This window comes from Myxine glutinosa, chromosome 5, assembly GCF_964187855.1.
Source record: "Myxine glutinosa chromosome 5, kmMyxGlut1.1, whole genome shotgun sequence".
NCBI lineage: Eukaryota > Metazoa > Chordata > Myxini > Myxiniformes > Myxinidae > Myxine > Myxine glutinosa.
The window spans coordinates 88,927,637-88,953,993 of NC_136265.1; the positions used below are offsets into that span (position 1 = coordinate 88,927,637).

A 26,357-nucleotide genomic window follows, 5' to 3' on the forward strand; every position below is an offset into this window, starting at 1 on the left:
TTTACCTTATAATGTTTTACTGAACCGGTTTTCTACTGCTAATTCAAATCTGTGCCCTTTCTGTGCATCCGTTGAAGCTTTACCGCATATATACCTTGAATGTGAATGATTGCAACCTCTTTTTTACCTTTCTCCAGGAAAGCTTTGTGAAACTCGATTCTCTCTTCAATTACAATGTTTTTATTTATGGTGTTTTAGGACCGTCTTCCCTTAAGAATGTAGTTTTAATGAACTTTTTAATTGGTCAGGCCAAGTTTGCAATTTACAAGTCCAGGGAGAAAAAAATGGGAAACGTTTCTGGTTCTTCACATGATGTATTGCTCACCTTTAAGGCTCTTGTAAGTGCAAGGTTAAAACTAGAGCACCGGTTTTTTTAAATTAACAAGAATTTAACATTGTTTAAAGAAAAGTGGGTTTTTAATGATGTTATATGCAAACTTGATGATGATTTGTTAATAACGTCCCCCTGAGACCATTTTAGTTATTGTGTTTTTTCTCTGTGACTGTACATAACTGATCCTTTTCACTTTTGTAATAAAAGGAAGAAACAGTCAGTCTCTCTCTCTAAAACTCTTATCAACTCTCCAATCTCCTTCAAAAGCTCCACAATTACACCATGTGATACAATAAATCTACTAGGTATTACCCCCAACATCAAATTTATCGTGGAATCCACACATTACACAAATAGCTAAGTCTGCCTCGACGAAACTAGGAGTCCTGTTCAAATGTCGAAGATTCTTCTCCTCTAAGTAATTGCTTCAACTATATAAAGGAATGATGAATCCTTGTCCAGCATACTCACATCTGGGGAGGTTCTCTAGCTGCACATACTTACTGGACAGAATTGAATCCAAAGTAATCCGACTTATCAACTCTCCTAATCTGACCTCAAAACTCAACGGGCTCGAATTACACCGCAAAGTTTGCTCTTTCTCTTTTATACAGATATTACTTCGGTTTCTGCTCCCAATTACTTGCTGCTTGTGTACCTCCGCCATGAGCGAGACCACGGAATACTCGATAAGCCACTACATCTCATGATTATTGTGTGGCCATTGGTAACTCAAGGGTGAGCCATTATGATGTTTGTTTCTTCCCTATCACTGCCAAACTCTGGAACACTTTACCATCCCATGTATTTCCAAACACTTACAAGCTTCCCCTTTCCAAAAAGCACTTTTTCTTTCTTCAAAACTTATTAGACTATTCTCTATTTCTTCACTTTTATATTAATGCAGCTCTTTTATTTAAGGCCTGGCCTCGATGAGGGCTTATAGTCCATGACTGGAGCCTTCAACAGTAAAAATAAAATAACTCGTGAGGTAAACTGAAATAGATGCCATTCTCATATGATAACAAATGCAGATGAAACTGCCAGCAAGAAAGGGTGGACATGAAAAACTTTGTATGGATCGAAAATCAAAATCACAATTGTATTGACGAATAGATGAAACCTCCCACCCACCTTAGTATGGATAAAAGCGGCATTGTTCAGGTGGAAACTCAAATTCACGTTTGTATCGAGATATTATCAATATATTTTTCTTTTTTTGGGGGGATATCTTTTTTTTAATTAAAAATTAAAAAATTTAAAAAAAAAAAATTAAAAATTAAATTTTTTACAATTCAGCATTTAAAGTGCATGTTGTATCGAGATATTATCAAACCAGCTGTTTCTACCAAACCCGTGATTGTGTTTACTTGTGGATCAGGAGCAGTTTCGGAAGGATTAAAAGTCCAATTCATTATAAGTGGCTTTTTTTAAATTTATTTTTAATTTTTTTTGTATACAAGATCGAGGCTTGCGAAGAGCTAACATTAATCACACAAAAAGTCAAACCGACACATAAAACACAAAATAAGGGGAGCAGTAGACAAGATGGGGAGAGAGAGGGAAGGACACAAACACAACATTTGAGAGCAGGGACATCGAAAGAAATGTGGGAGTGAGAGGGCTTGGGAGGAGGTGGGAGAGGTATAAAACATATCAACACTGCAAGGACTTCCAGGAAAAAAGTTGGAATTTGAAAAAAAAAGTGTATCTGGGGTGAATTAGCAGGGGTAAAAAAGATCAAGGTTTTGGATGGGGGAAGATAAGAGATGGTGGTGGACAGCTGTTTTAAAGACCTGGAGGGAGGAGTGGGATTGAAGGGAGTGGGGGAGTTTGTTCCAGAGGCGGGAGAAAAGGGGAATGAAAGAGTGAAGGTGAGCAGAGAGCCTAGATTTTGCCAGTTTAACCATAAGAGGGTTGCTGGCAGATCTTGTGCGACCTGTAGGAATATTAGGGGGACAGAGCACAGAGAGAGCTGGGGGAGCAAGGCCGCAGAGGAGTCGGTAGAAGACAGTAAGACCACCAACCTGCCTGCGGTGAGTGAGAGGCCCTCGGAGTTAGCTTCATCGCAGGAGATTCCAATGATTCTGAAAGCTTTGGTTTCAACAGCGTGAAGCCGAGCTGGGTGTGAGGCAGGAGCACCGGCCCAGAGTGGGGAACAGTATTCCATTGAGCTGCGGATGAATGCCTTGTATGTGGTGAGGAGCTCAGGTGTGCCAAGGAAGGACTTCACACGACGGAGGATGCCCAGTCGGCGACTGGCTTTGGAGGCCAGATTTGAAATGTGGTTTTCCCAGGAAAGATCATGGCAGATAGTGAGACCCAAAAGCTTGGGCGACAGAACTTCTTGGAGAGGATTGTTGAGAAAGTAGATGGGAGGGTTTTCCAGTCGGTCTTTTCGGAGAGACATCGTAAGAGTGTGAGATTTGTCAGGATTGAAAGACATGTTCCACTTGTTTGACCAGTCTGTGATTTTGTCCAGGTCTGCAGAGAGTGAGGAGGCTGCAGACTGCCGATCTGAGGGATGAGGAATGAAGCGGCAGATAGTGGAGTCATCAGCAAAGAGATAGAGAGGATTTTCAAGAGAGTCGGAGAGATCATTGATGAAGACCAGAAATAGCACAGGGCCCAGAACACTACCTTGGGGAACTCCAGCCAGAACAGGAAGGGGAGATTGTTGTAAAAATCAGATCTACAACATTGTCCCAATGGTAGGTTTAATTCAGAATCGATCTCTAGCAACACCTGTAAGAAATCAACAAGCATTGTATCAAAATACCGTAAGCATAGAAGTAATAATGGATTAGCAATTAGCGCAAGCAAGCCTGGAACATCTAGCAATACGCACCATTCGAGTATGCACTACCACACAGAATAAACGTCACAGGAATGTGTCGGAGCGATGTCCGTCCGAGTTCTTATGGAAGCCCCTCAGTGGTCGAAGACAGCATAGCACCTGGGTTCAACTTAGACACAATTTCATTACATTCTCCCCTCTGTTAAAACTACACCACCGCTCAGGCAGATATCAAGCCAGCAGCACATATCATCAGTTAGCAACAGAGTAATATCAGTGAGCAGCAGAGTCTATGTCAGTCAGTCCAACCATAGCGGTTGGGGCGGCGAATTTCTCTCCCGGCGCGTGTCCGATAGACACCGGATACCACATCCCCGAGGCCGGAATCCCCCGCATCGGAATGTCCGCCTAAATCAGGTGATGGCGGTGGCCCCACAAAGCCATCCGGATCGGGTGCATACAGTGATGGAGTAGCCGGTAGATTTTCCATTGTCGGGTCAGCTATACTGTAAGCCGGCTCGTCAATATCCCGCATGGCGCAAGATGGCGCACCGAGACTGTAGACTCCCGTCCATTGGGCAACAGTACACGAGCGTGCTCGGGATTGGTTTGGAGAATACGCACCTTGTCAACGAGCGAGTCATATTTACTTGTGTGAACCGCGCGTTTGAGATCGGCCGGTCCGGGCTCAGCAAGCCAGCCCGGCAGAGGACGGGTACTCCCCGAACGACGCGGGTAACAAAACATATGGTCGTGGGGAGTTTGGTTAGTAGCGGTGCACAGTAAAGTCCTGATCGAACTTAACGCCCCGGGTAGCGACCAAGCCCATCGGTCCAGCCCTAGTCCGCGGGACTTCAGGCTCAGAGTAACGGCTCTCCATATGATGCCATTAAATCGTTCCACCTGTCCGTTCGCCTGAGGCCTGTACGGAGTAGTTTAGCTAGAAGTGATAGTATGCTGGAGCAAGAAGTGTCTCACATCCTGGGATAACAACACCGCGCCTCGATCAGTGTGCACATAGGCCGGATTCCCAAACATAGAAAACAAGTTGCGCAGACACCGGATAACCGTAGCAGCAGACATATCGCTGCACGGGAATGCGAAAGGGAATCTGGAGAACTCATCAATGATCGTGAGCAGACAACGAGAACGACGCGAAGCCGGTGAAGCCGGCAGGGGTCCTTTGAAGTCCATTGCCAATCTCTCCCACGGCTGAGTGGCCTGGACCAGCGTACCCATCGGGGGGTTGTAGAAACGAGGTTTGAGTTCAGCACATACAGAACAGGTGCGACAGAGCCGACGAATATCCTCAACGGAATAGGGCAAGTTACGGCTGCGCACATAATGAGCGAAACGCATCATGCCGGGATGGCACAAGGTGTCATGAAGGATGTGCAGATCGTCAAAGGAGGTGAGACTCGCACACACCGCAGGCCATGAAAAAGCATCTGCAACGCGGTTATCCAGCGCCGGGCCATATTTGATTTTGTAACAGAAATCGGAAAGTTAAATCCGCCAGTGAGTGATTTTCTCATTCTTAATGCATTGAGCATGTTGCGTGTCATACATAAAGGCAACACTCTGTTGATCCGTGATGATCTGGAAACATCGACCGAGCAAATATGGACACCAATGCCTGATCGACTCGATGATGGCATACGCCTCCGTTTCGACAGACGAGTGTCGTCGTTCCGCGGAGGAGAGAGTCCTTGAAAAGAAAGCCACAGGTCGCCCCCCTTGAGAGAGTGTAGCAGCTATCGTGTGGTCTGACGCATCGCGTTCCAAAACAAAGGACTTATTTTCGTCTATCGTCGACACAGCAGCGCCAGCTATGTCGGACTTCAGGCCATGGAAAGCAGCTTTAGCAGCGTGACTCATGGGGAACGCATCGCAATCTACAAGTGGACGAAGCTTCTCGGAAAAATTTTGAACCCACTTAGAGTAACGAGCAAAAAGGCCGAGAGCACGCTTCAGAGAAGCTCGATCGCTGGCCGGGGCCATGTCGAGCAAGGGTCGCAGATGCTCCTTATCCGGAGCAATAGAGCCGTGGGTCACGGTGTACCCCAGGAGATCTATCGTTCGAGCAGAATAGCGACATTTAGCCTCGTTCGTAGTCAGTCGATACTTGTGCGCAACCTCGAGGAAGCACTTCAGAATAGCATCATGATGTTCTTTGTCGTACCCACAAACCGTGAGATTATCCAGATAAATAAATACATCGGTTAAATTCTCCTCAGCAATGAGGTCGTCCATGGCCCTTTGGAAGCACGTTACCCCATTCGTGACCCCGAAAGGCAGCCGGGTGAACTGGTACAACCTCTGTCCGGATTCAAATGCCGTGTAGATGCGATCTGCCTCGGAGATTGGAATCTGATGATATGCACTACGTAGATCAAGAGTGCTGTATACCGAGTACTGTGCCACCTGTCGTACCAGAGAATCCATTCCCGGGAGCAGGTGGGCGTCCAATTGGGTAATCCGATTAATCATCTGTGAATAGTTGATTACCATGCGTTTGCGGTGCGATTCAGTTCGAACCACCAAAACTTGGGCCCGCCTTAACCTGGGCCCCGTTCTATAATACCTTCCTTTAACAGCTGCGCAGTCTCTTCAGCAATGAATTGCATGTCAGCCCATGAGTAGCGTCGCAATTTAACAGCCACCGGAATACAGTCAGTAGTCATATTGGGAAACAGCGACAGTGGTTCAATTTCCATCCCTGCAAGAGCACACACAGCAAGAGTATCAGTACCACCAAATTCCATTTCGAAACGCCCATGTCGCCGGAGAAAGTCATGTCCCAGCAAAACTTCTGCACATAATGCTGGTAAGACCATTAAATGCACATCCGGAAACATTTGACCCTTAATTACAAGCTTCAGTCGACATTCCCCCCGAGTGCTGAGCCATAGCCCTTGAGAAGCCATGAAAATTCTGTGTTTTGTCCCGAGAATCGGCCAACCATGCTTCTGAACAAGTCGAAAATCGACATAACTATCAGTTGATCCCGTGTCAGTTAAAGCATTTGCAAATTTTCCTTCAATCATGAGTGGGATAACAGCGCGGGACAGGCCAGGTGGCTCTGCAGATGTCGAGTCGTCGAGAGGTGGCGCTCAAGCCTCGCGTGTGGATCCGACACCAGCTAATGTCTTTCGTGCAGTTGAAGTCGCTTGGAGGCTGGTCGAGCCGTCGGCAGGGGACGCTCGTGCCACACGCGGAGATCCCTGCTTTCGTGCAGTCAAAGTTGATCGTAGGTCGATCGTGCCGCTGCCAGAGGGCGCTCGTGCCACGCGCGGAGATTCAAAGCCAGCGTACGCCGATCGGGAAGCCAAACCTGGAAGTGGACTGGGTGTCGAAAGAATTCCCGTCAAGGACGGTCGAGACGCGTACCGTTGTGATAGCGTGACTTGTTTAGTCGGCGCGGTAAGCCTTATCAAGGTCGAGCGCTCAGCTCGGGGCCCACGGTGAGGGGCAATTCCAATCAAGGCCGTGCGAGGTGCCGATTGTGTCGCGGCCGGAGAGAGAAGCACATTCAGCATCGAGCGAATTTGCCGGCTCCGAGACGAATGGTAAACTTTTGCAAAATGACCTTTCTTTGAACACAAATGACACATCGCCTCCTTAGCTGGACAAACTGGCCTGAGATGGTTCCGGTTCCCACAGAAATAGCACTACGCATTACTTCCTACCTTGGGTCTGGCTGCAACGGACGCTGTCAAACCCGGGTCGAGTGCCTAGAGCGCGTCGGGTGTCTCCGATTCCAACGGAGATGCTGCATATGCCACCTCGGCGGAAGCTCTCTCCGGTCGTGTTGGTCGGGTTAATCCTGCAGTGACGTATGGTCGATCATACGCGTCAGCTTGTACCTGTGCTTCATTGTACAAGCGAGATAGCCGAAGAGCTTTTTCTAGTATCAAATCATCCTCCTCAAGTAATCTTTGTCTGATGACTGGTGACCGAATACCAGAAACAAAAGAATCACGCGCAAGATCACCACAAACTTGTGCATGGGTGCGTGTCTCGGTAGTACAGTCCTTCAGTAATCGGCGGAGGTCTTGAGCAAACTGATCGATAGTTTCCGTGAGTACTTGTCGACGAGTCGCGAGCAAGTATCGGGTGTAGACCACACTCCGAGTTTTGATGTAAATACGTTTCATCTCTTCCACAGCAGTATCGTACGTTACGCACTGAGAGATGGCCGAGTACACAGTATGATTCACCTTGGAGTGTAACACCGGCAGCTTTGTGACATCGGCGAGTCCATCCTGTGCGTCCAGGTGACTGGTCAGTAGCTTCAGGCAGTGTCGCAATTGTGCAGACGAATCCGGCGCTTGGTGTTACGTGCTCCTCCCCATACCCCAGTCACGGTGTACCTGCGAGCCCCGAGAGGAGTCACGGCAGAAAGATGTGTTATTCTGTGTGTCAAAGATCAATGGTGAAACCACACCAATTGTTACCAACAAACAAGTATTGTATTAAGGTCACACAAGAATAACAGCACAAAAACAATAGTAATCAATTGTACAACCAATATATCATTCCTATGATGGTACCATCAGTTTCGTACAATACAACTCACTGTGCTCCAAGTGAGCGAAAAGAACATTCCCAATGTCTCTATCCCGGCATCAAGCCAAAGTCGATCCACGCTCCAGTGATCGTCAGAACGATGTCCTATCGAGACCAGAATCCCGCTTGGTTGACAGTCACACTGCCAAAGATGGGCAAAGGTGTCCTAAAGAGGCGACTGGGAAATCACACCTTCGGGTATGGATGTTCAACGGCTCCCCAAACGGCGAACCGCAAATTCCCACTCGAAATCCACGTTACACATGCAAACCAGGCTAACGGCTGGATGCGTTGAAATGGTTGGAGGGAGGTGAAAAACCTGGAGCGATGCGAAATCCGGCGCGAGACACAATGGCCAACCGGCCCGTACTCGAGACGTAACGGCACTCCAACAATTCTCTTCGGAATCAACCGCAAAACCTGTCACGCAGGTTTATCTGTCACAGTGATAACAACTCTGTCGCAGGAATCCCTCTCCCAGGAAACCCCAAAGTTCGCTAGTGACCCCCCTTCGCCAGCGTTTGCTCCAGACCTCCAAGCAGCTCGGCTCCTTCTCCGACCTCACTTGCTCCGCCTCTTCTTCCTCTTCTTCTCCGCCTGGTTCCCGATCCGGTTTCCGGTTTCTTTTTAAAACATTAATTTTTTTTACCTTTTGAAAACAGTTATCTCCAAATTCACTTAAACGATAACAATAATAGTACATGGAACCAAAAATGTTTACAGTGGATGAGAACCACAACAACGGAAGTGACGAATCCGTGAATCCGTAACCGTTTCATCTCTTCCACAGCAGTATCGTACGTTACGCACTGAGAGATGGCCGAGTACACAGTATGATTCACCTTGGAGTGTAACACTGCCAGCTTTGTGACATCGGCGAGTCCGTCCTGCGCGTCCAGGTGACTGGTCAGTAGCTTCAGTCGGTGCAGCAATTGTGCAGACGAATCTGGCGCTTGGGGATCGATGCCAAATATTGGAACTTGTATCAGCTTGTTGTTACTCGTTCAAGATGAAGAGAAGATTCTGAATTAATTGTTGTAAAAATCAGATCTACAACATTGTCCTGTTAGGGATATTTTCCTGCAGTAGTATGTAATAGATGAACCAAGAAATTCAATGTCCATCAACTTGTCAGAAGAGAGTCACAAATTTTAATTCCCGAGGAGGACAACACTTTCTGTCTGCCAGAAAATACACAGCAAGAAACAATAACCTTTATCAAACCAAGGAGAGCATGGTACAATTCACAAAAACACACAAGGAAGATTTACAACAAATCCTAGATCAAAGTCCAAAGTGAAAATCCTGGTACAGTAGGGATGCACAAAGAAACATCATACCAAACACCAGCATGCACAGTATAAAGTTAACATACAGAATCAACCAGCCAAGTGAAGTATCCTAATTACAGCAAACCAACATCTTACAGACCCAGTGCTAATCCTGGTTATTTGGTCATTCGTTCTGATTTTTAAAACATTTCAAGTGGGAGGAGCAAGAGGAGGGGGGAGGAGCGCAGTCGGATTGGTTGGGCAAAGTTTGGGTGGGAGGGAACAAGTGGAGGGGGGAGGAGCGAAGAGAGAGGAGGAGAGCAATAGGATTGGTTGGGCAAAGTTTGGGTGGGAGGGAGTAGGTGTCGAGGATGAGGTTGCCTCCCGCTGACAGGTTTGCATTCCAAATTCTTTAATGCGGTTTTCAGCTTTTCCATTGCCTCCTGCAAAACACCTCGGAGCCCCGTCTCTCTAATCCCTTCAAGAACATCTGAAGGTCATTCTCAGTGAAGTGGATATATCTTTTACTCATTTTCGACACGACAAGAACAAAGACCACTTACTTTATTTCAAAGCACATTTTTTTTACCATTTTGTGGTTTTATCTGTAATTCATTTATTGTTTGATGCAAGGGTTATTGTACCATATTACGAATTAACACACTAGTAACATGGGTTTTGATAAGTCATGTTAAAACTTCAAAATAGGCATGCAATTAAATAAGAAAAGTCCTTACTCAATTAAAACAGTCACTTCAATAGCTATGGCAATCCCATCCTTTTTCAATCTGCAAACTCATCTTTTCCCTCATAAGTCAAATCCTACTGCAATCCCACAAAAGATTTTACTGAGAAGCAGAGAGCCAGAGAGGGCTAGCCTCCATGGATTTTCTATAGGATTTTTCATATTTCAGACTAACCCTTATCAAATACCAATAAGCTATTTTGATTGAGTGTTTAATTATTGTTCTTGTTGAGAGATTTTCCTGAGAACGCTGGCAATTTCATAACACTATTTATTAAATAAACTCCAAGTAAGAAAGAAAAAAGCGTCCGCTGAACTGAACTGTCATTACAACGGTCAGCGCAGAGCAATTTATCCGCTTCCATTGTTCGACTCTGCAATAATTACCAAGTACTTTACATTCACTTATCTAGTTCAGACTTCGTGCTGAGTCGATTACTCACAGTCACAATGAAAGCTTGCTCACCGAGCACATTGGTAAGCAAACCTTGATAATCCAGCAATTACCTAGTTAGACATTGTGGCATCAGTTGTATTATTTAATTATTTACCAAGAAAACAATATATTTTTTCCAACTTGCTTATATAATTCAATAAGACACTCGATCCAACATCACATTATTTTCCAAAAACACATCCCATCTGTATTACATATTCCCCTATTTGTAATAATGTTCCATCAGTCATTGATGACAATATGTGGTTCACCATTGCTTCCACTAAGAATTTTACTCTTCTTGAGCCACGATTCTGGTCAGTGCCGGAGACAACTTGCCAACTGCAGGGGATCCCAAATTTGCATGGAAACCACAAAAAGACACCTGCGGACTAGGAATGGAGGGTTGAGGCTCATATAAATTGCTTGCTTCATAAAGTTACACTTCCACAGTCCCAATGGTAGGTTTAATTCAGAATCGATCTCTAGCAACACCTGTAAGAAATCAACAAGCATTGTATCAGTATACCGTAATAATGGATTAGCAATTAGAGCAAGCAAGCCTGGAACATCTAGCAATACGCACCATTCGAGTATACACTACCACACAGAATAAATGTCACAGGAATGTGTCGGAGTGATGTCCGCCCAAGTTCTTATGGAAGCCCTTCAGTGGTCGAAGACAGCATAGCACCTGGGCTTATGGAAGCCCCTCAGTGGTCGAAGACAGCATAGCACCTGGGTTCAACTTAGATACAATTTCATTGCAGAGATGACAGAAATCCATTCAGGGCCACACGTTGCCTACGACCAGAGAGGAAGTCCACAAGCCCATGAATGGAGATTTCCATGGATACCATAGGAGGAGAGTTTGGTGAGCAGAGCTGGGTGCCAGACCGTATCGAAGGCACGTGATATGTCAAGGGAGACAGCTCTGATTTCCTGTTTGGCATTGAGGACCTCCATCCATTGTTGAGACAGCAGAAGCAACATGCCCAGAGTAGAATGACCTGGTCTGAATCAAAATTGATGATCAGAAATCAAGCCATTGGAGAAGAGGAAGGATTTGATATCCGAAGCAATGATGGATTCCATGACTTTGCTGATAATTGGGAGCAGGCTGATTGGTCTGTAGTTGCAAGGATCTGTTTTTACACATTTTTTGTGCAAAGCAGTAATGTTTGCTGATTTCCAAGATGCTGGCAGATGACCTTGAGCAAACGAGAGGGTGAAAAGAACAGAGAGAGGGTGAGATAGAGCAGCAGAGCAGGATTTTAGGACCTGTGGGCTGATGCCGTCTGGTCCAGTTGCACAATCAGAGTCGAGGTTTGACAAAAACTTATCCACCTTGTCAGGAGAGAAGGACACAGAGTCCAGGAGCAGTTGGGTTCGACTGGGAAAGGTGGGAACAGAGAGAGATGGGTTTGGGACACAAGATTTTGAGGCAAACACAAAGTTGAGGCATTCGGCTTTGTCACGTGCAGTGTCAACTGTGTAGCCTTTTGAGGTAAGGGAGGGGATGGAGGGGGGCCAAACACTAGAAACGGATTTGACCACACGCCACCAGGATTTGGAGGAAGGAGACAGGTTTGAGAGTTCAATCTTGAGTGTGGAGAGATAGTGCTTCCTGGCACTCCTGAGGGTAGACACACACTTGTTCCGAGCTTGGTGGAAGGAACTGAGATTGCCTTCAGTTGGATTTGCCTTCCAAGAGGCAAAGGCAAGTTGTTTCAGGGCAACGGCCTCACCACAAGATTCCGTGTACCATGGACGGGAGGAAGGGTAAGACAACTGAAGACGAGATGGGATAAATCTCTGCATGAGAGAGAGAGAGCAGTTTACTTTGGGAATTCCAGGAATAATTCCCAGGAAGAATTGATGTCAGAGGCAGTAGAGATGGGAGAGCAGTCCAGATAATTGATGGCTGCTTGCAGACCGTGCCAGTCAGCCTGAGTGAAATGCCAGACTCGTCGGTGCTGAGGAGGCCCTGTGAGAATGGCCAGAGAGATGACCACTTTAACAAGCACATGATTAGAAGAACCGATTGGAGCAGAAGAAGAGCAGCAGACATTTGCAGGGAAGTTAGTCATAACCAAGTCCAGAAGAGAAGATACTCCATTGACTGGGATCCGGGTCGGGAAATTGACAGATTGTGTCAGTCCCAATGAGTCACAGAAGTCCTTTGCTGAGGTGCCATGGCTGGTGAGAGAGGAACCCACACCCAGCCAGCTGGCATGATGACAGTTGAAGTTGCCACATATGAGGAAGAGAGAGTTTGGATGTTTTTTTTTGTTTGTTTTTTTGTATACAGAGTCAAGGCTCGTGAAAGAGCTAACATTTATCAAACAAACAAATCAAACAAACAAGTAAACAAAGTATATAAAAATGGGAGCACGACAAGATGGGGAGAGAAGGGGAGGAAGCACACAAACACAACATTTGAGGGCAGGGACATCGGGAGATGTGTGGGAGGCAGAGGGCCTGGGGGGAGGCAGGATAGGTACAAAACGCAAGGACACCAAGGACTTCCAGGAAAGAAGACAAAGGTCACCTCAAAAAAGTGGATTTGGGGTGAAATTAGCGGGGGTAGAAAAGATCAGGCTTTTGGATTGGGGAAGATAAGAGATGGTGGTGAACAGCCATTTTAAAGACCTGGAGGGAGGAGTGGGATTGAAGAGAGTGAGGGAGTTTGTTCCAGAGGCGGGAGAAAAGAGGAATTGAAGGAGTGAAGGTGAGCAGAGAGTCTTGATTTTGCCAGTTTAACCATAAGAGGGTTGCAGGCAGATCTTGTGCGACCTGCAGGAATATTTGGGGGACAGAGCCCAGAGAGAGCTGGGGGAGCAGGGCCGGAGAGGAGTCGGTAGAAGACGGAAAGACCACCAACCTGCCTGCGGTGAGTAAGTGAAAGGCCTTCGGAGATAGCGTCATCGCGGGAGATTCCAATGATTCTGAACGCTTTGGTTTCAACAGCATGTAGACGAGCTAGGTGTGAGGCAGGAGCACCAGCCCAGAGGGGAGAGCAGTATTCCATTGAGCTGCGGATGAAAGCCTTGTATGTGGTGAGGAGCTCAGGTGTGCCAAGGAAGGACTTCGCACGACGGAGGATGCCCAGTCGGTGACTGGCTTTGGAGGCCAGCTTGGAAATGTGGTTTTCCCAGGAAAGATCATGGCAGATAGTGAGACCCAAAAGCTTGAGTGACAGAACTTCTTGGAGAGGATTATTCAGAAAGTAGATGGGAGGGTTTTCCAGTCGGTCTTTTCGGAGAGACATCATAAGAGTGTGAGATTTGTCAGGATTGAAAGACATGTTCCACTTGTTTGCCCAGTCTGTGATTTTGTCCAGGTCTGCAGAGAGCGAGGAGGCTGCAGACTGCCGATCTGAGGGATGAGGAATGGAGCGGCAGAGAGTGGAGTCATCAGCAAAGAGATAGAGAGGATTTTCAAGAGAGTCAGAGAGATCATTGATGAAGACCAGAAAAAGCACAGGGCCCAGAACACTGCCTTGGGGAACTCCAGCCTGAACAGGAAGAGGAGATGAGAGAAACCCATTCAGGGCCACACGTTGACTACGACGAGAGAGTTGATAGAAGTTGGTCCATGTTGGCCAACAGCGAAATGTAAATGGAGTCATCACTGTTTGGAGGCCGGTACAGAACACATATGAACAAAAGGTGGGAGCGGAGAGGCGGCCATAGCCAAAGGTAATCCTGGGGGTGGGGTGGAGAGAGGGCAGTGCAAGGAGAGTGAGGAAGAGAGTTTTTGATAAAGATAGCCACCCCACCACCAGGACGAGGCTCAGATCTATCATACCGGAGGAGGGAGTAACCAGGAAGAGATATTAAGGAATCAGAGACATCTTGAAGGAGGAAAGTTTCTGTTAAGCAGATCAAGTCTGGATTGTCAGAAGCAACCTGAATGGAGAGATCAATCAGGTTTGAGCGAAGGCCCCGGATGTTTGAGGTCCATACCGTTAATGAGGCGAGAGGGGGAGCATCGGGTGGAGGTCAGGGGAGGGAGGGGTGGGGTCAGATGAAGGATGAGAGGGGGAGGGAGGGGTGGGGTCAGATGAAGGATGAGAGGGGGAGGTAGGGAGATCAGTTGAAAGTGTGTCAGAGATTACAAAAGAGTTACAAGAGAGGGAAGGATGAGGAGGACGAAAGGTTTGATGGTGATGGGATGAGGCACAGTGAGGGGTTGTTTGAGGGGGGGCAGAGGAAAGTAGAAGGTTGGGGGAGGTGGAGGTCCGAGATAGAAGGGAGGCGAAGTTGGGAGGAGGCAGCTTTGAGGAGGTGGGAGGGGGGAGAATTTGGGAGGGATGGTTGGGGGGAGATTTGAAGGGGAGGGTTTGGGGGGGGAGTTTGAATGGGAGGGGAAAGGGGGGAGTTTAGGAGGGGAGGGGCAAGGGGGAGTTTCGGATGGGAGGGAAGGGGCAAGTGGGGAGTTCAGGAGGGGAGGGGCAAGGGGGGAGATTCGGAGGAGAGGGGCAAGGGGGGAGCTTTGGAGGGGAGGGACAAGGGGAGAGTTTAGAAAGTGGATGATTGATGAAAGATGAACATTTATAACAATTTGGGTTTATTGTGATTTTCAAGTTAGCGACCCGTTTAGGAACGATGGAGGAGGGGTGGAATGAATTTGAATTTAGAGCATGTAGTGATTTAGAATTATAAGAGATTGAATATTTTTTTGAAGTAGAATGAGTTGGAGAGGAAATTGAAAAAAGCCTTTTAAATAGGAAGAAAAACAGCGTGTTGTAATTTACCACTGAATAAAACACTGCAGGGGAAAGTTTAAACATATTTAAACATAACCGTGAAGAACAGTCTTATATTCAGAAAAATACCAACGGGGAGAGGGCCGAGAGCAGTGGTTCTCAAACGTTTTTGGACTAGCGCCCCCTTCTGCCCTCTTGGACCGGCCCAATGCCCCCTTGTCCTATCGTTCGTGGTCGGACACCCAGAATATATGTAGATAGGAAGCAAAAATAACAGAAGCCAAATATTTTCTGAATAATATTTTACTTTGCTTTTTATTTTATTTTGCACGACCTACAATGTTTCAGCAGAACAGGTCCAGGTGAGGCAAACTGGGATCTGTTATCACAGTCCCAACTACCGTTAGTGTGAACGGTGGGCCTGGTGACTCGCTGCGAGATTACGAATGTCTGGCTCCATCTCAGTGAGGTAGAGACGCAGATCGCCCCTCTTGGTAATGTCAAGGCGGTTTCGATAATTGGTCAGCAGCACCATCACGGCGCTGAACCCTCTTTCAACGAGGTATGATGTGGGGAACGCCATCAGCAGCAGTTCTGCCTCTGTCCACATTGCGGGGTATTCGCCACGCTCCAGAATCCAGAATTTGCCGTATTCATGCTGCGAGAATCTTGCCTTCGCCTCATCATCATTGTGGAGGTTGATAATTTCGTCCTGCAATTCGTGCTTCACATCTTGAATGTCACATTTGAATGGGTTGATCACCCATGCTGGCACCGACAGTTCTAGCATGTCTCTGAAATGCTGCTCCATATCTCCACGAATCTTCTCAAGGTGATTGCAATAAACGAGCAGCTCTTCATCAGAAACAGCAGTTTCCTTTGCCAACTGGGGAAAGTGGTACATATCTCTGTGGCCGAGGGTTTCCCTGTGCAGAGTCGCCTTGGTTACGAATGCGCCGATCACCTTCTTTGCGTTAATCAGCGTCATATGGTCACCCTGGAGTTGTTTGTTGACATCATTCAGTATACTGAATATGTCCGTGAGGTAAGCCACATCATGCTCAATCGCATTCACTTTCTCCGATAACTCCGCATCAATTTCCGACAGAAACTGGACCACTGTTGAGAAGAGGGCATGGAAACGGGTCAAACAAGCGCCTTTGGACAACCATTGAACTTCGGTATGCAACAGGAGCCGCTAAAATGCCTCATCGTTCTCCTGGCAAAGCTGACGAACCAGCCGATCATGCAGAGATGACACCTTGATTTTATTCACTGCTTTGATTACTGTTTGGAGTGATGTATGAAGTCTGGTGCTGAGAGCTTTTGCTGCAAGATGCTGGCGGTGCACGACACAGTGAATGGCGAACACAGACGGTACCTGGTTCTTCAGAAGCGCAATAAAATCACGCAGGCGGCCAACCATCGCTGGTGCCCCGTCCATCGCACAAGCGAGAAAGTTATCCATCGGTATGTTCTTATCAGTAAAGTACTTCTCCAACGTTTGAAAGATGGAAGAACCCTTCGTATCGGTCTGGAGAGAGTGGGCAAACAACATTTCTTCCACCATTTCCTGATCACGAATGAAGCGAACGTAGCAGAGTAACAGAGCTTCACTGTCACGCAAAGTGGACTCATCCAGCTGGATGGCGAAGTGTGTGCTTCTCAGCTCACTACACAGCTTATCTTCTACATCTGATGACATTTCATCAATCCGCCTGGCCACGGAATCATTGCTGAGCGCATTCGACGAGAGAACTGGTTTCGGATCCTGGCCCATAACGGTTTTTATCACTTCCCCAACAGCTGGTTTGATCAACTGTTCGCCGATTGAATATGGTTTTTCAGATCTGGCGATGAGCAATGACAGCTTATACAATGCTTCCAGTCCTTTATCCATGAGCTTTTGGCTGGCTTTGAACATCATCGTTACTGTGGATTGCTTCTCAAATTTCTCTTTCAGCGATTGGAAATAGCTGACCTCTGCGCGAGCCTCATCACTGTGCTTTTTACTCAGGTGCTCGCTCAGTCGAGATGGTTTCATTGCTTCATTGGACAGCGTGATACCACACAACAAACACATCGGTAACTGTTTGTTCGTCAGAGATGGAATGAATCCATACTTGATGTATTCAACGGAATACTGACGCCACCTTTTCTTTGAGGCCGACATCTTGAAGCCGACCGGACGTGAAGCTTTTTTGAATAATGAAATAAACACGCCAATATGTCAAAAGACTAACACCAGCGCTAACATTGACTGTTCATACCCTGCCCAATGTCTGTGCTGGCAAGGCCAGGCTGCAAAGTTGAACCAGGCATGTTGAATAGTCCAGCACAAATAGAGTGTATTATATCCCGCATAAAAAGATTCTTGCAAGCCGATTGGTTGAAATGGCACCACGTGACAAAAATTAGTGTTGTACTATTGGCCGCATTGGCGGCCAATAGTATTTCACTGGTGTCATACACTATCATGTTTGTTGCGTGAGCATGTATGGACAAGAAAATACCTACACGACATCAGCGAATATGTGATCATAAAAACCATGCTCTTTCACGAGCCAAGATTGAGTATCAAAAAAAAAAAAAAAAAAAAAAAAAGGCGTTGGGGGAAAGAATGTGGTCGTTCATTGGATGGCCAATTTGCCGAATGGCGCCGGGTAACCTGTTCAGACTGCAGGAAGCCCAATGAGCGCTCCAAATCGCCGTTGCTCCTCTAAATCGCCAGTGCCCCCCCAATCATTGCCAGCACCCCCCTACCGCCCGTGGACTCTCGAGCGCCCCCCTGAACGTTCCCAGCACCCACTGGGGGTCGGTAGGGACCACTTTTGGAACCTATAGCCGAGAGGGACAACCACGAGTCACGTGAACAGGGCAAAAGGTGGAAGGCAAGGAGATAATGGGGGCAGGGCGAGACAGCGCTCCTGGACAGAAGCACACGATGGGACACTTCACACGTGGAGAATGGGAAATAAATGGATTTTTTGTAAAAATTGGTATTTGGTCTTTTTTGTTTTTTTTGGGGGGGGGGGGGGGGTTAAAACGTTAGACAAAGAGTAGCTGTTCAGGGAAGTTTGGGGGAGAAGGGAAAAATCTAAGAACCTAGCAAAAACAGCGAAGGAAGGAACAAACTTCGACCGGGGAAGCCTGAGGCAAGGCCGCACACACGCGGCAAACAGAAACGATTAATTTATGAAAGATTAACACCGAGAAACTTCCAAGGGACACACGATAGGTTCACACACCGAAAGATAAATACAGTTTCGACAAAATACAACTGTGAACAATGCCTCAACTTTGAAAACGTGGAGAACGTGTACAGCTTCGAAAATCCCTGCCGTCGTCTCCAAGATCTCGCGAGGCTTCGCAGTTGTTTTGCCACCATGCATTGTAGGACGGAATTATCGTCAGGGCAGCAGGGGAAGAGGAGGGAGAGGGTGATGGGAGGGAAGAAAAGGGAGAGGTAGGGGAAGGGAGATATGGGGAGGGGAGGTGAAGGTAGGCGATGGGTGGTTGAGGGAGGGTAAGAGGAGGGGAAGGGAAGGTAGGGTAGGGAATGGGAAGGGGAGGGGAGTAGTGTAATAATGTTGCTTCTGGGACACCTCCGTTTAACATGGGAAATCCCTATCTAATGTCATTTACCCCCTTGTCTTTTTCAAAAATCATAAACACCTCTATTTCTCCCACCCTCATCTTTATGAACCTTTTGTCTGTAGTACCTATCCTTAATGTTGTTCATTAGACCACTCAAACACTACAAATATTTGTTTTCTCTTATAGACCTATCATCCTTCTTCTACATATCATCTGGCAGATTAATCTTTGACCCACTCAAACATTGACCCATTCACTTCCATATTAATTCTTTCCCTCCCTCATTGCCCCTAAACACCTATATTTCTCTCACCCTGTTCTTTACGAACCTTCTAACCTTTTGACATGTTATCCTTATTCATTAGACCACTTAAACACCTGTGATCCTTCTGACCTCATGGACCTTTTAACCTTTTACTCTTAATATCATCTGGTGAATATAACCCACTCAAACAACGACCCTACAAATATTTGTTTATGCGTGGGAAATAATTTAATTCTCCTACAACTCTCTTCACCATCTAATATATTAACAAAAAATATGTTTGAGTTTGGTTCTTTATTAAGATATTTTAACTGAGCTAAGATAAAATGGTAAACCTCCCTCAATGTTCTTGTTTGAGCGCCTCCAGTGCCACATACCATTTTTTGGTAAGCTCCGCCCACTTTTTGGTAAACCACGCCCATTTTTTACTAAGCCCCGCCCACTTTTTGTTAAACCACGCCCACTTTTTACTAAGCCCCGCCCACTTTTGCTAAGCTCCTCCCACTTTTGCTAAGTCCCACCCACTTTATAAACTCTTCAGCATTGTATCATTTCCAGGTAATACATTACATCATTTTCAGGGAATTTCCATCACATCATTTCCAGTTAAGACACGCCCAGGGAATTTCCACAGGAAGACACACCCAGTCCTTATAAAAGGCACCGACCACACAGGCTTTTTCAAACACGCTTTCTGCTTCACTTGAGAATGGACTACTATGCCGAAATGGAATGGGATAACTTTGCTATTCCATGGAGTCCTACTACCTGTGTAGAACTCAACCTTCAGATTGATGAACTGGACTCGAACCTCTTATCAATGGAGGTAAGTTTGTTTATTTATTTATTTATTTATTTATTTTTTTTTTTTTTTTATTTTTTTTTTTTTTTAAGATGAGACTCGTGTAAGAGTTAACAAAGTTTATTTTAATATTCATAGAGCTTGATTTATACAAATAAAAAATATTGTATTAAATTAATACATTGTTATTTTCTTTCACAGGAAATTGTATCTGAGATACGAAATGAAAATTCTGCTTTTAACACAACTTGGGATGAAGTTATTTTTTTGTTTGAAGACATTTTGAACAACCAAGACCCCCAGAACGAGTTCTACCTTGATGACCCAGCCAAAGAGTTATACCTTGGAGATCCACAAAATCCTGAAAAAGAGTTTTACCATGATGATACTTGTTGTGAGTTATCAAAACAAAACCCACTGAACAAGTTCTACCTTGATGAGCCAGAATACAAGTCATACATTGGAGACCCACAAATTTCTGAAAATTGGGAAAGGAGAGTTCTCCCTGATGGTCCGCAGTTATACTATGTGAGACACATCATAGAAACCCTAAAAAATTGGGCAAGGAGAGTTCTCCCTGATGGTCCGCAGTTATACTATGTGAGACACATCATAGAAACCCTAAAAAATTGGGCAAGGAGAGTTCTCCCTGATGGTCCGCAGTTATACTATGTGAGACACATCATAGAAACCCTAAAAAATTGGGCAAGGAGAGTTCTCCCTGATGGTCCGCAGTTATACTATGTGAGACACATCATAGAAACCCTAAAAAATTGTGAAATGGGAATTCTCCCTGATGGTCCGCAGTTATACTATGTGAGACACATCATAGAAACCCTAAAAAATTGGGAAAGGGAAGTTTTCCCTGATGGTCCGCAGTTATACTATGTGAGACTTATCACGGAAACCCCCAATATTTCTGAAAATTGTGGTTTTACCTTGGGGACTTGGAAAGATGGTTATATTTTTGGAGACTCGGAATGGGGGTTTTGTTTTGATGACTCGGAATGTGATACCTATCTTGGAGGCTCAACAGGAATGTGGTTATACCTTGGGAACTTGGAAAGTTGGTTTTATTTTGGAGACTCTACCTGTGGGGTTCCTCTTGGAGACTCTTTGGATTCTAAAGCAATGAACAATGTTCTTTATTTAATGACGCTTGATTTAAGCAATATCAAGAAAGTTCGAGGAAGAAAATGCTGGAAAATTCTTTCTTCCCATTTCTACTTCTTCAAACTTAAAAGCCTTGAAAGACAGAATTGGAGGAAGAGGAAAAAAAAAAAAGAAATACGTATTTAAAAAAGAAGAAAAGAAAGATTATGTTAGGGTTTGGGTGGGATTTTGAATGTGAGGGTTAGGGATGGGGTTGGGTTAGGGTTGGGATTTTGAATGTGAGGGTTAGGGTTGGGGTTGGGTTAGGGATGGGGTTGGGTTAGGGATGGGGTTGGGTTAGGGATGGGTTGGGTTAGGGTTGGGATTTTGAATGTGAGGGTTAGGGTTGGGGTTGGGTTAGGGATGGGATTGGGTTAGGGTTGGGATTTTGAATGTGAGGGTTAGGGATGGGTTGGGTTAGGGATGGGGTTGGGTTAGGGATGGGGTTGGGTTAGGGTTGGGGTTGGGTTAGGGATGGGGTTGGGTTAGGGATGGGGTTGGGTTAGGGATGGGGTTGGGTTAGGGATGGGGTTGGGTTAGGGATGGGGTTGGGTTAGGGATGGGTTGGGTTAGGGATGGGTTTGGGTTAGGGATGGGGTTGGGTTAGGGCTTGGGTTGGGTTAGGGTTTGTATATTATTATGACTCACTCGCACATACACACACACACAAAAGTTAAGCCCCAACTAAAAAGTTGTGGGATTCTGTGTTTGGGGTTCACAGATTTAAAAACGTATCCCCATTATACACACACAAAAGTTAAGCCCCAACTAAAAAGTTGTGGGATTCTGTGTTTGGGGTTCACAGATTTAAAAACGTATCCCCATTATACACACACAAAAGTTAAGCCCCAACTAAAAAGTTGTGGGATTCTGTGTTTGGGGTTCACAGATTTAAAAACGTATCCCCATTATACACACACAAAAGTTAAGCCCCAACTAAAAAGTTGTGGGATTCTGTGTTTGGGGTTCACAGATTTAAAAACGTATCCCCATTATACACACACAAAAGTTAAGCCCCAACTAAAAAGTTGTGGGATTCTGTGTTTGGGGTTCACAGATTTAAAAACGTATCCCCATTACATTTTATTTATTTATTTATTATTTTCAAGGGTATTATCTGCTTACTTGTGTTTTTTGTAATTCTTGTGAGTAAAATGAACCCAAGATTTCTTCTCCATTTAAATCATATAATTTGTAGGTCCAAGGGACTGTATCCATTACATCAATGATTTTAAATAATTCACGAGTCCATTTTTGTGTATAACCTTTCTCAAAATGACTTTTCCATTTGTATATTCTTACAATATCACCAACTTTAAACTTGGGCTTTCTCAAATTAATCTCCTTTTCATATTCTAATTTTGTAAATGTTTCTGATGGTTTTGATTGTGTTGATGAATGAACTGTATTATTGTAATTATCTACAATATCCTGAATTAAATACACCCATTTTTGAGAACCGAGTTGTGTGAATTTTTTATATAATTTCTCTTTTAAAGTACGATTAAAACGCTCAATAACAACTGCCTTTCCTTCATTAAAGGTGCTGTATAATTTAATACCCTTCCCCTTAAGAAATTTCATGAATATTTTGTTATAGAACTCTGTTCCCTCATCAGTCCATAACTTCTTTGGTTTCCTTTTATCCCGATCAAATATTAGCTTAAAGGCTAACATTAAAGTATCACCCCTTTTATTTTTTAAAGGGACAACCCAGGCAAATCTACTCCTCAAATCAATAACGGTTAAAGCATACCTGTATCCCCTGTCATTATTCAATTCAATTAAATCAGCGGACCATATGTGGTCAGTGTATTTAGAATAAACCTTCCTTCTTTTAAACTTTGTGATTATAGGTTTGTGTAATTCTTCAGCCAAAAGCTCCTCAGTCTTGATGGCATCATTAGAGCCTAATAGTTTTTTGAGGAATAACCAAGACCAAGTTTCAATTTAGCATTTATCAAATTTCTCACAATAAACCTATCAACTTTCTCTCTCAACGTTGGATTTTGTATCAAAGACAAATTATACAACATTTCGCTGTCGGCTTTATGTTTTTCAGTCAACGTAGTGGTTTTCCCATAAGCAATATCATGCTTCATACACACTTCGTCAACCCTATTTGTAGGTTTAGACCAAGGTTTAGGATTGTCAGCCTCATCTAATCTTTTATCCAAGTTTGTTCCTGGACCACAGAAAGAATACCCTGGAAGGTGTAATTCCCCTGGAATTCCAGTTGTTGTAAATTTACTTCCTGACAGAAACTTTTGTATGTCTCCTCCTCTTTTAGGAGAGATGAATTGGCACTTTTTAGAGCCACATACTTGACATATTCCTTTTTGATAAACTCTATTATTTTTAGCTTTAACATAAGAGATATTTTTAGATTTAGTTTTCTTTTTACATTTGAGACAATAACTCATATTTATTTATCAGAAAAATTCCGACAGAGTATCAAAACCTTTTTGGTTTTCAACATATACATTTCAATCTTTATTTTTAAAACATAAAGAATCCTAAGGAATGCCTTCACTCTCTCCTCCATTTATTTACAAATAAAAACTAACTAAAGTCAATGACACCAACATCATCAATCACATAATCTTTTCCCTCTTCTTCTTCTTCTTCTTCACCACTTTCTCGTTTAAATCTCCTCCCTGAAATTGAAGACATTGACGTTCTTATTTTTGAAACCATTATCTTCATAAGAGTTGTTAATTCTTTAATTTCCTCTTCGGTGCGTTGAGATTGATTTATTTGCTTTAATACACTCAATCTTTTATGAATCTCACTGATTTCCATCTCCCTCTCCTCCCTCTCTCTTTGCTCCCTCTCCTCCTCCTCCATTTTCTCCCTCTCCTCCTTCTCCTTTTTCTCCCTTTTCTCCCTTTCCTCCTTCTCCCTTTTCTCCCTTTCCTCCTTCTCCTTTTTCTCCCTCTCCTCCTTCTCCTCCTTTTTCTCCCTCTCCTCCTTCTCCTCCCTCTCCCTTTCCTCCTTCTCCTTTTTCTCTCTTTCCTCCTTCTCTTCTTCAACTCCTTCCTCATCCCTTGCTACCCTTGAGTTTGAACCCCAAAGAATATTATACATATACTCATCTGGATTTTGAGATATTCTTGTATCTATAATTATTTTTCTCATAATAGGATACCAATAAGATTTGTTGACGATTTCTAAAAGAGTTTTATATTTCATAACTTTGAGAAGTTCATTTTTATTTAATACTTTAAACAAGTCTCTATTTGTGGGTTTAACAATATCAGTATAAGGCCAGTTTTTAATGACAAAATTTCCATGTGTATGTTCCAATTCGTACGGTATGTAAAACCGAGCACCCTTTTCTTGTAGGTATCCTTGAATACAAAAATTATAATTCTCTTGTAGTCTTCTTCCTGCCATTTATGTATCAGAAATATATGTGAGATTAATATTATGACAGGTAATACCACCCCATCTTCCCACTACCAAATCGGTTTGTATTCCTCGGCTTTCTATCCTTATCTCATTACCTTCCTTCTTTGTCATGCGAACCATCGCTATACTATCATATATTTTTATTTTCTTAAAATCACGTATTTGTTGTTTACTAATTGTACTTCCACATAAATCCTTATCTTCACCAAGTGGATAATATTCTTCTTTACGAGACTGATTTAAATCATGTAGGTCTTCTAAGTTTATTGAAAAAGACCAATTATACCCTAAATCAGGCATATCATACCCCCATTTATTAATTCGCATATTAACTAAATGTCCTTCTTTATAAAATTCAATTGTAAGCAGGTAGTTAAATTCAATGAGGAAAGGTGTATGGTCAGTATAACCAGGTGTTGTGGTTGTAAATTTTACTTGTTTCACAAAACGTGCTGTTTTATTTAACAAGTGTGATAAATCACTGAATCTAATTAAGTCATTCGCATCTGTAGGGTTTGGATAATTGATTAATTTATAAGTATTCTTCATATTAATATTTTTACTTATACTATATTTTTGTCGTTCAGCCTGTGCCTTTGTATAATAATTTGATAAATCAATATCCTGGGAGGATTTTCCAAAGATAGAACCATCTTTTCCAACATAAGTCATTTATATTAGATTAAAAATGATATTATAAAAATTTTCATTATTGTTGAGTTGAAATAATACATATAAACATAATTGACCACAACATTTAGAATTAATTTCTTGAACTTGAAATGTTTGATAAACACCATTCTGTAAGAATTGTATTACTTCAACAGGTGGTGGCATACCATAACTATCAAAATAATATTTATCCTGACTATTATGAATACAAACCCAATGAGAACCATTCTGTGTGTCTAAATTCATAATAATATTCTTTGTATTCTTATTTATATGTATTAATTCATCTCTCATACAGATTACCACATTATCAATTTTTAGTGTTTTACAATACTTGGCTAGTTCTATATTTGACGTTGTATTCTTTCCAAATTGTTTAAACCATTTATCCATTTATTTATGAGAAAGATACAATCCATTACCCCGTTTAGTTAGTTTAACACCCGCTTGAGCGATAGAGGAAAGCATATCACCAACCAACAATCTAGCTTTATCAGGTAGACTTTCAAGTTTTTGAGCAAAATCTACAATTACACCACTTCCACTAATTTGTTTCTCCAACTCCTTGTTATGTCTTTCCAATTCTTTTTGAGCTTTTAGTTGTGCCTTCCTTTCGTTAGCAGTTTTTACCGCTGCTGAAATACCACCAGTCAATGCTCCCGCCGCACTTAAACCAGCAAATAAAGGAATTAGAAACGGGAGAAATCCTCCTCTTGACTCGTCTATTGAATATTTCTTTAACATAGGTTTCGTCATTTTAATTTTAAGTGATCCAACATCATTTAGTGTTTTTACTTGTGTGTGTGTGAGTAAAACATCAATTCTTACAGCTCCTTTTCTTTGAATTGTATTAACATTAATAATACAAGGCTTTTGATTTTGAATACAAGATGTTAATTTATTAAGATTGATTTGATTAACATATACCCCTACCATTTATTTATGAGAAAAAACCTATGTGATATTAATCATAACACCATTATCTGTATTAATCTGTAATTCTGTTTCCTCCAAAAGCAAACAATAAGCATCAACTTCTTCATTCTCCCCTCTTTCAATGTATAGAGAAGTATCCACTCGATTAGACTTTATAGTTTCCTTTTGAGAACTCAGGTCAATTGCGTAGATTGTATATAAACCTTTAAATGCAACCATATCCAAAATAGGATCATTATTACCATTACTTTCACACACTTTTTGGTAGGACTTGTAGGCTTCCGCATAATCATTTTTTTCCCAATCAATTTCCAATCTATCTCGCGGATAAAATGTGCCATCAAGAGAAACCCGAAGTTGTTTCACCTTAGCATTATCACTCAGCGCATTATTCTTATTAGTACCCTCCTCTCCATCTGGTTTTTTTAAAATGAGCCATAGGTATCGTGGCTTTCCTTCAAGAACACCCAAATTCCAAGTGTAGGTAGTGTGTTCCAGTTTAACGTGTTGACATCTTCTTTTAAGGTATGATACATTTAGCGGTTTCTTTGAGTTAAGTCTTCTATTTAACATCTCCTCCGTTTTAAGATTAGGAGTACAGTGGTACCTCGGCTTACGAGTTTAATCCGTTCCGTGACGGAGCTCGTAAGCCAAATCGC

The 26,357-nt window shown here is 43.6% G+C and overlaps 2 protein-coding genes across 3 annotated transcripts in view; one reads left to right on the plus strand and one right to left on the minus strand.

Moving 5' to 3' along the window:
* LOC137427366 (uncharacterized) overlaps positions 1–26,357 on the minus strand; it is a 420,191-nt gene that overhangs the window by 251,001 nt on the left and 142,833 nt on the right. The window lies entirely within an intron of this gene.
* On the plus strand, positions 17,766–20,826 carry LOC144891972 (uncharacterized). The gene is made up of 4 exons (XM_078777090.1): positions 17,766–17,862; positions 18,218–18,329; positions 19,434–19,551; positions 19,729–20,826. The coding sequence occupies exons 1-4, from the start codon at positions 17,766–17,768 to the stop codon at positions 20,824–20,826; spliced, it is 1,425 nt and encodes a 474-aa protein (XP_078633216.1).

Coding starts and splice junctions, on each gene's coding strand:
- LOC144891972 (XM_078777090.1), top strand. CDS start 17,766: ATGGGGGCAGGGCGAGACAGCGCTCCTGGACAGAAGCACACGATGGGA. Junction 17,863..18,217: donor TGGATTTTTTGTAAAAATTG/GTATTTGGTCTT, acceptor GTCGTCTCCAAG/ATCTCGCGAGGCTTCGCAGT. Junction 18,330..19,433: donor GGAGGGAAGAAAAGGGAGAG/GTAGGGGAAGGG, acceptor GCTTCACTTGAG/AATGGACTACTATGCCGAAA.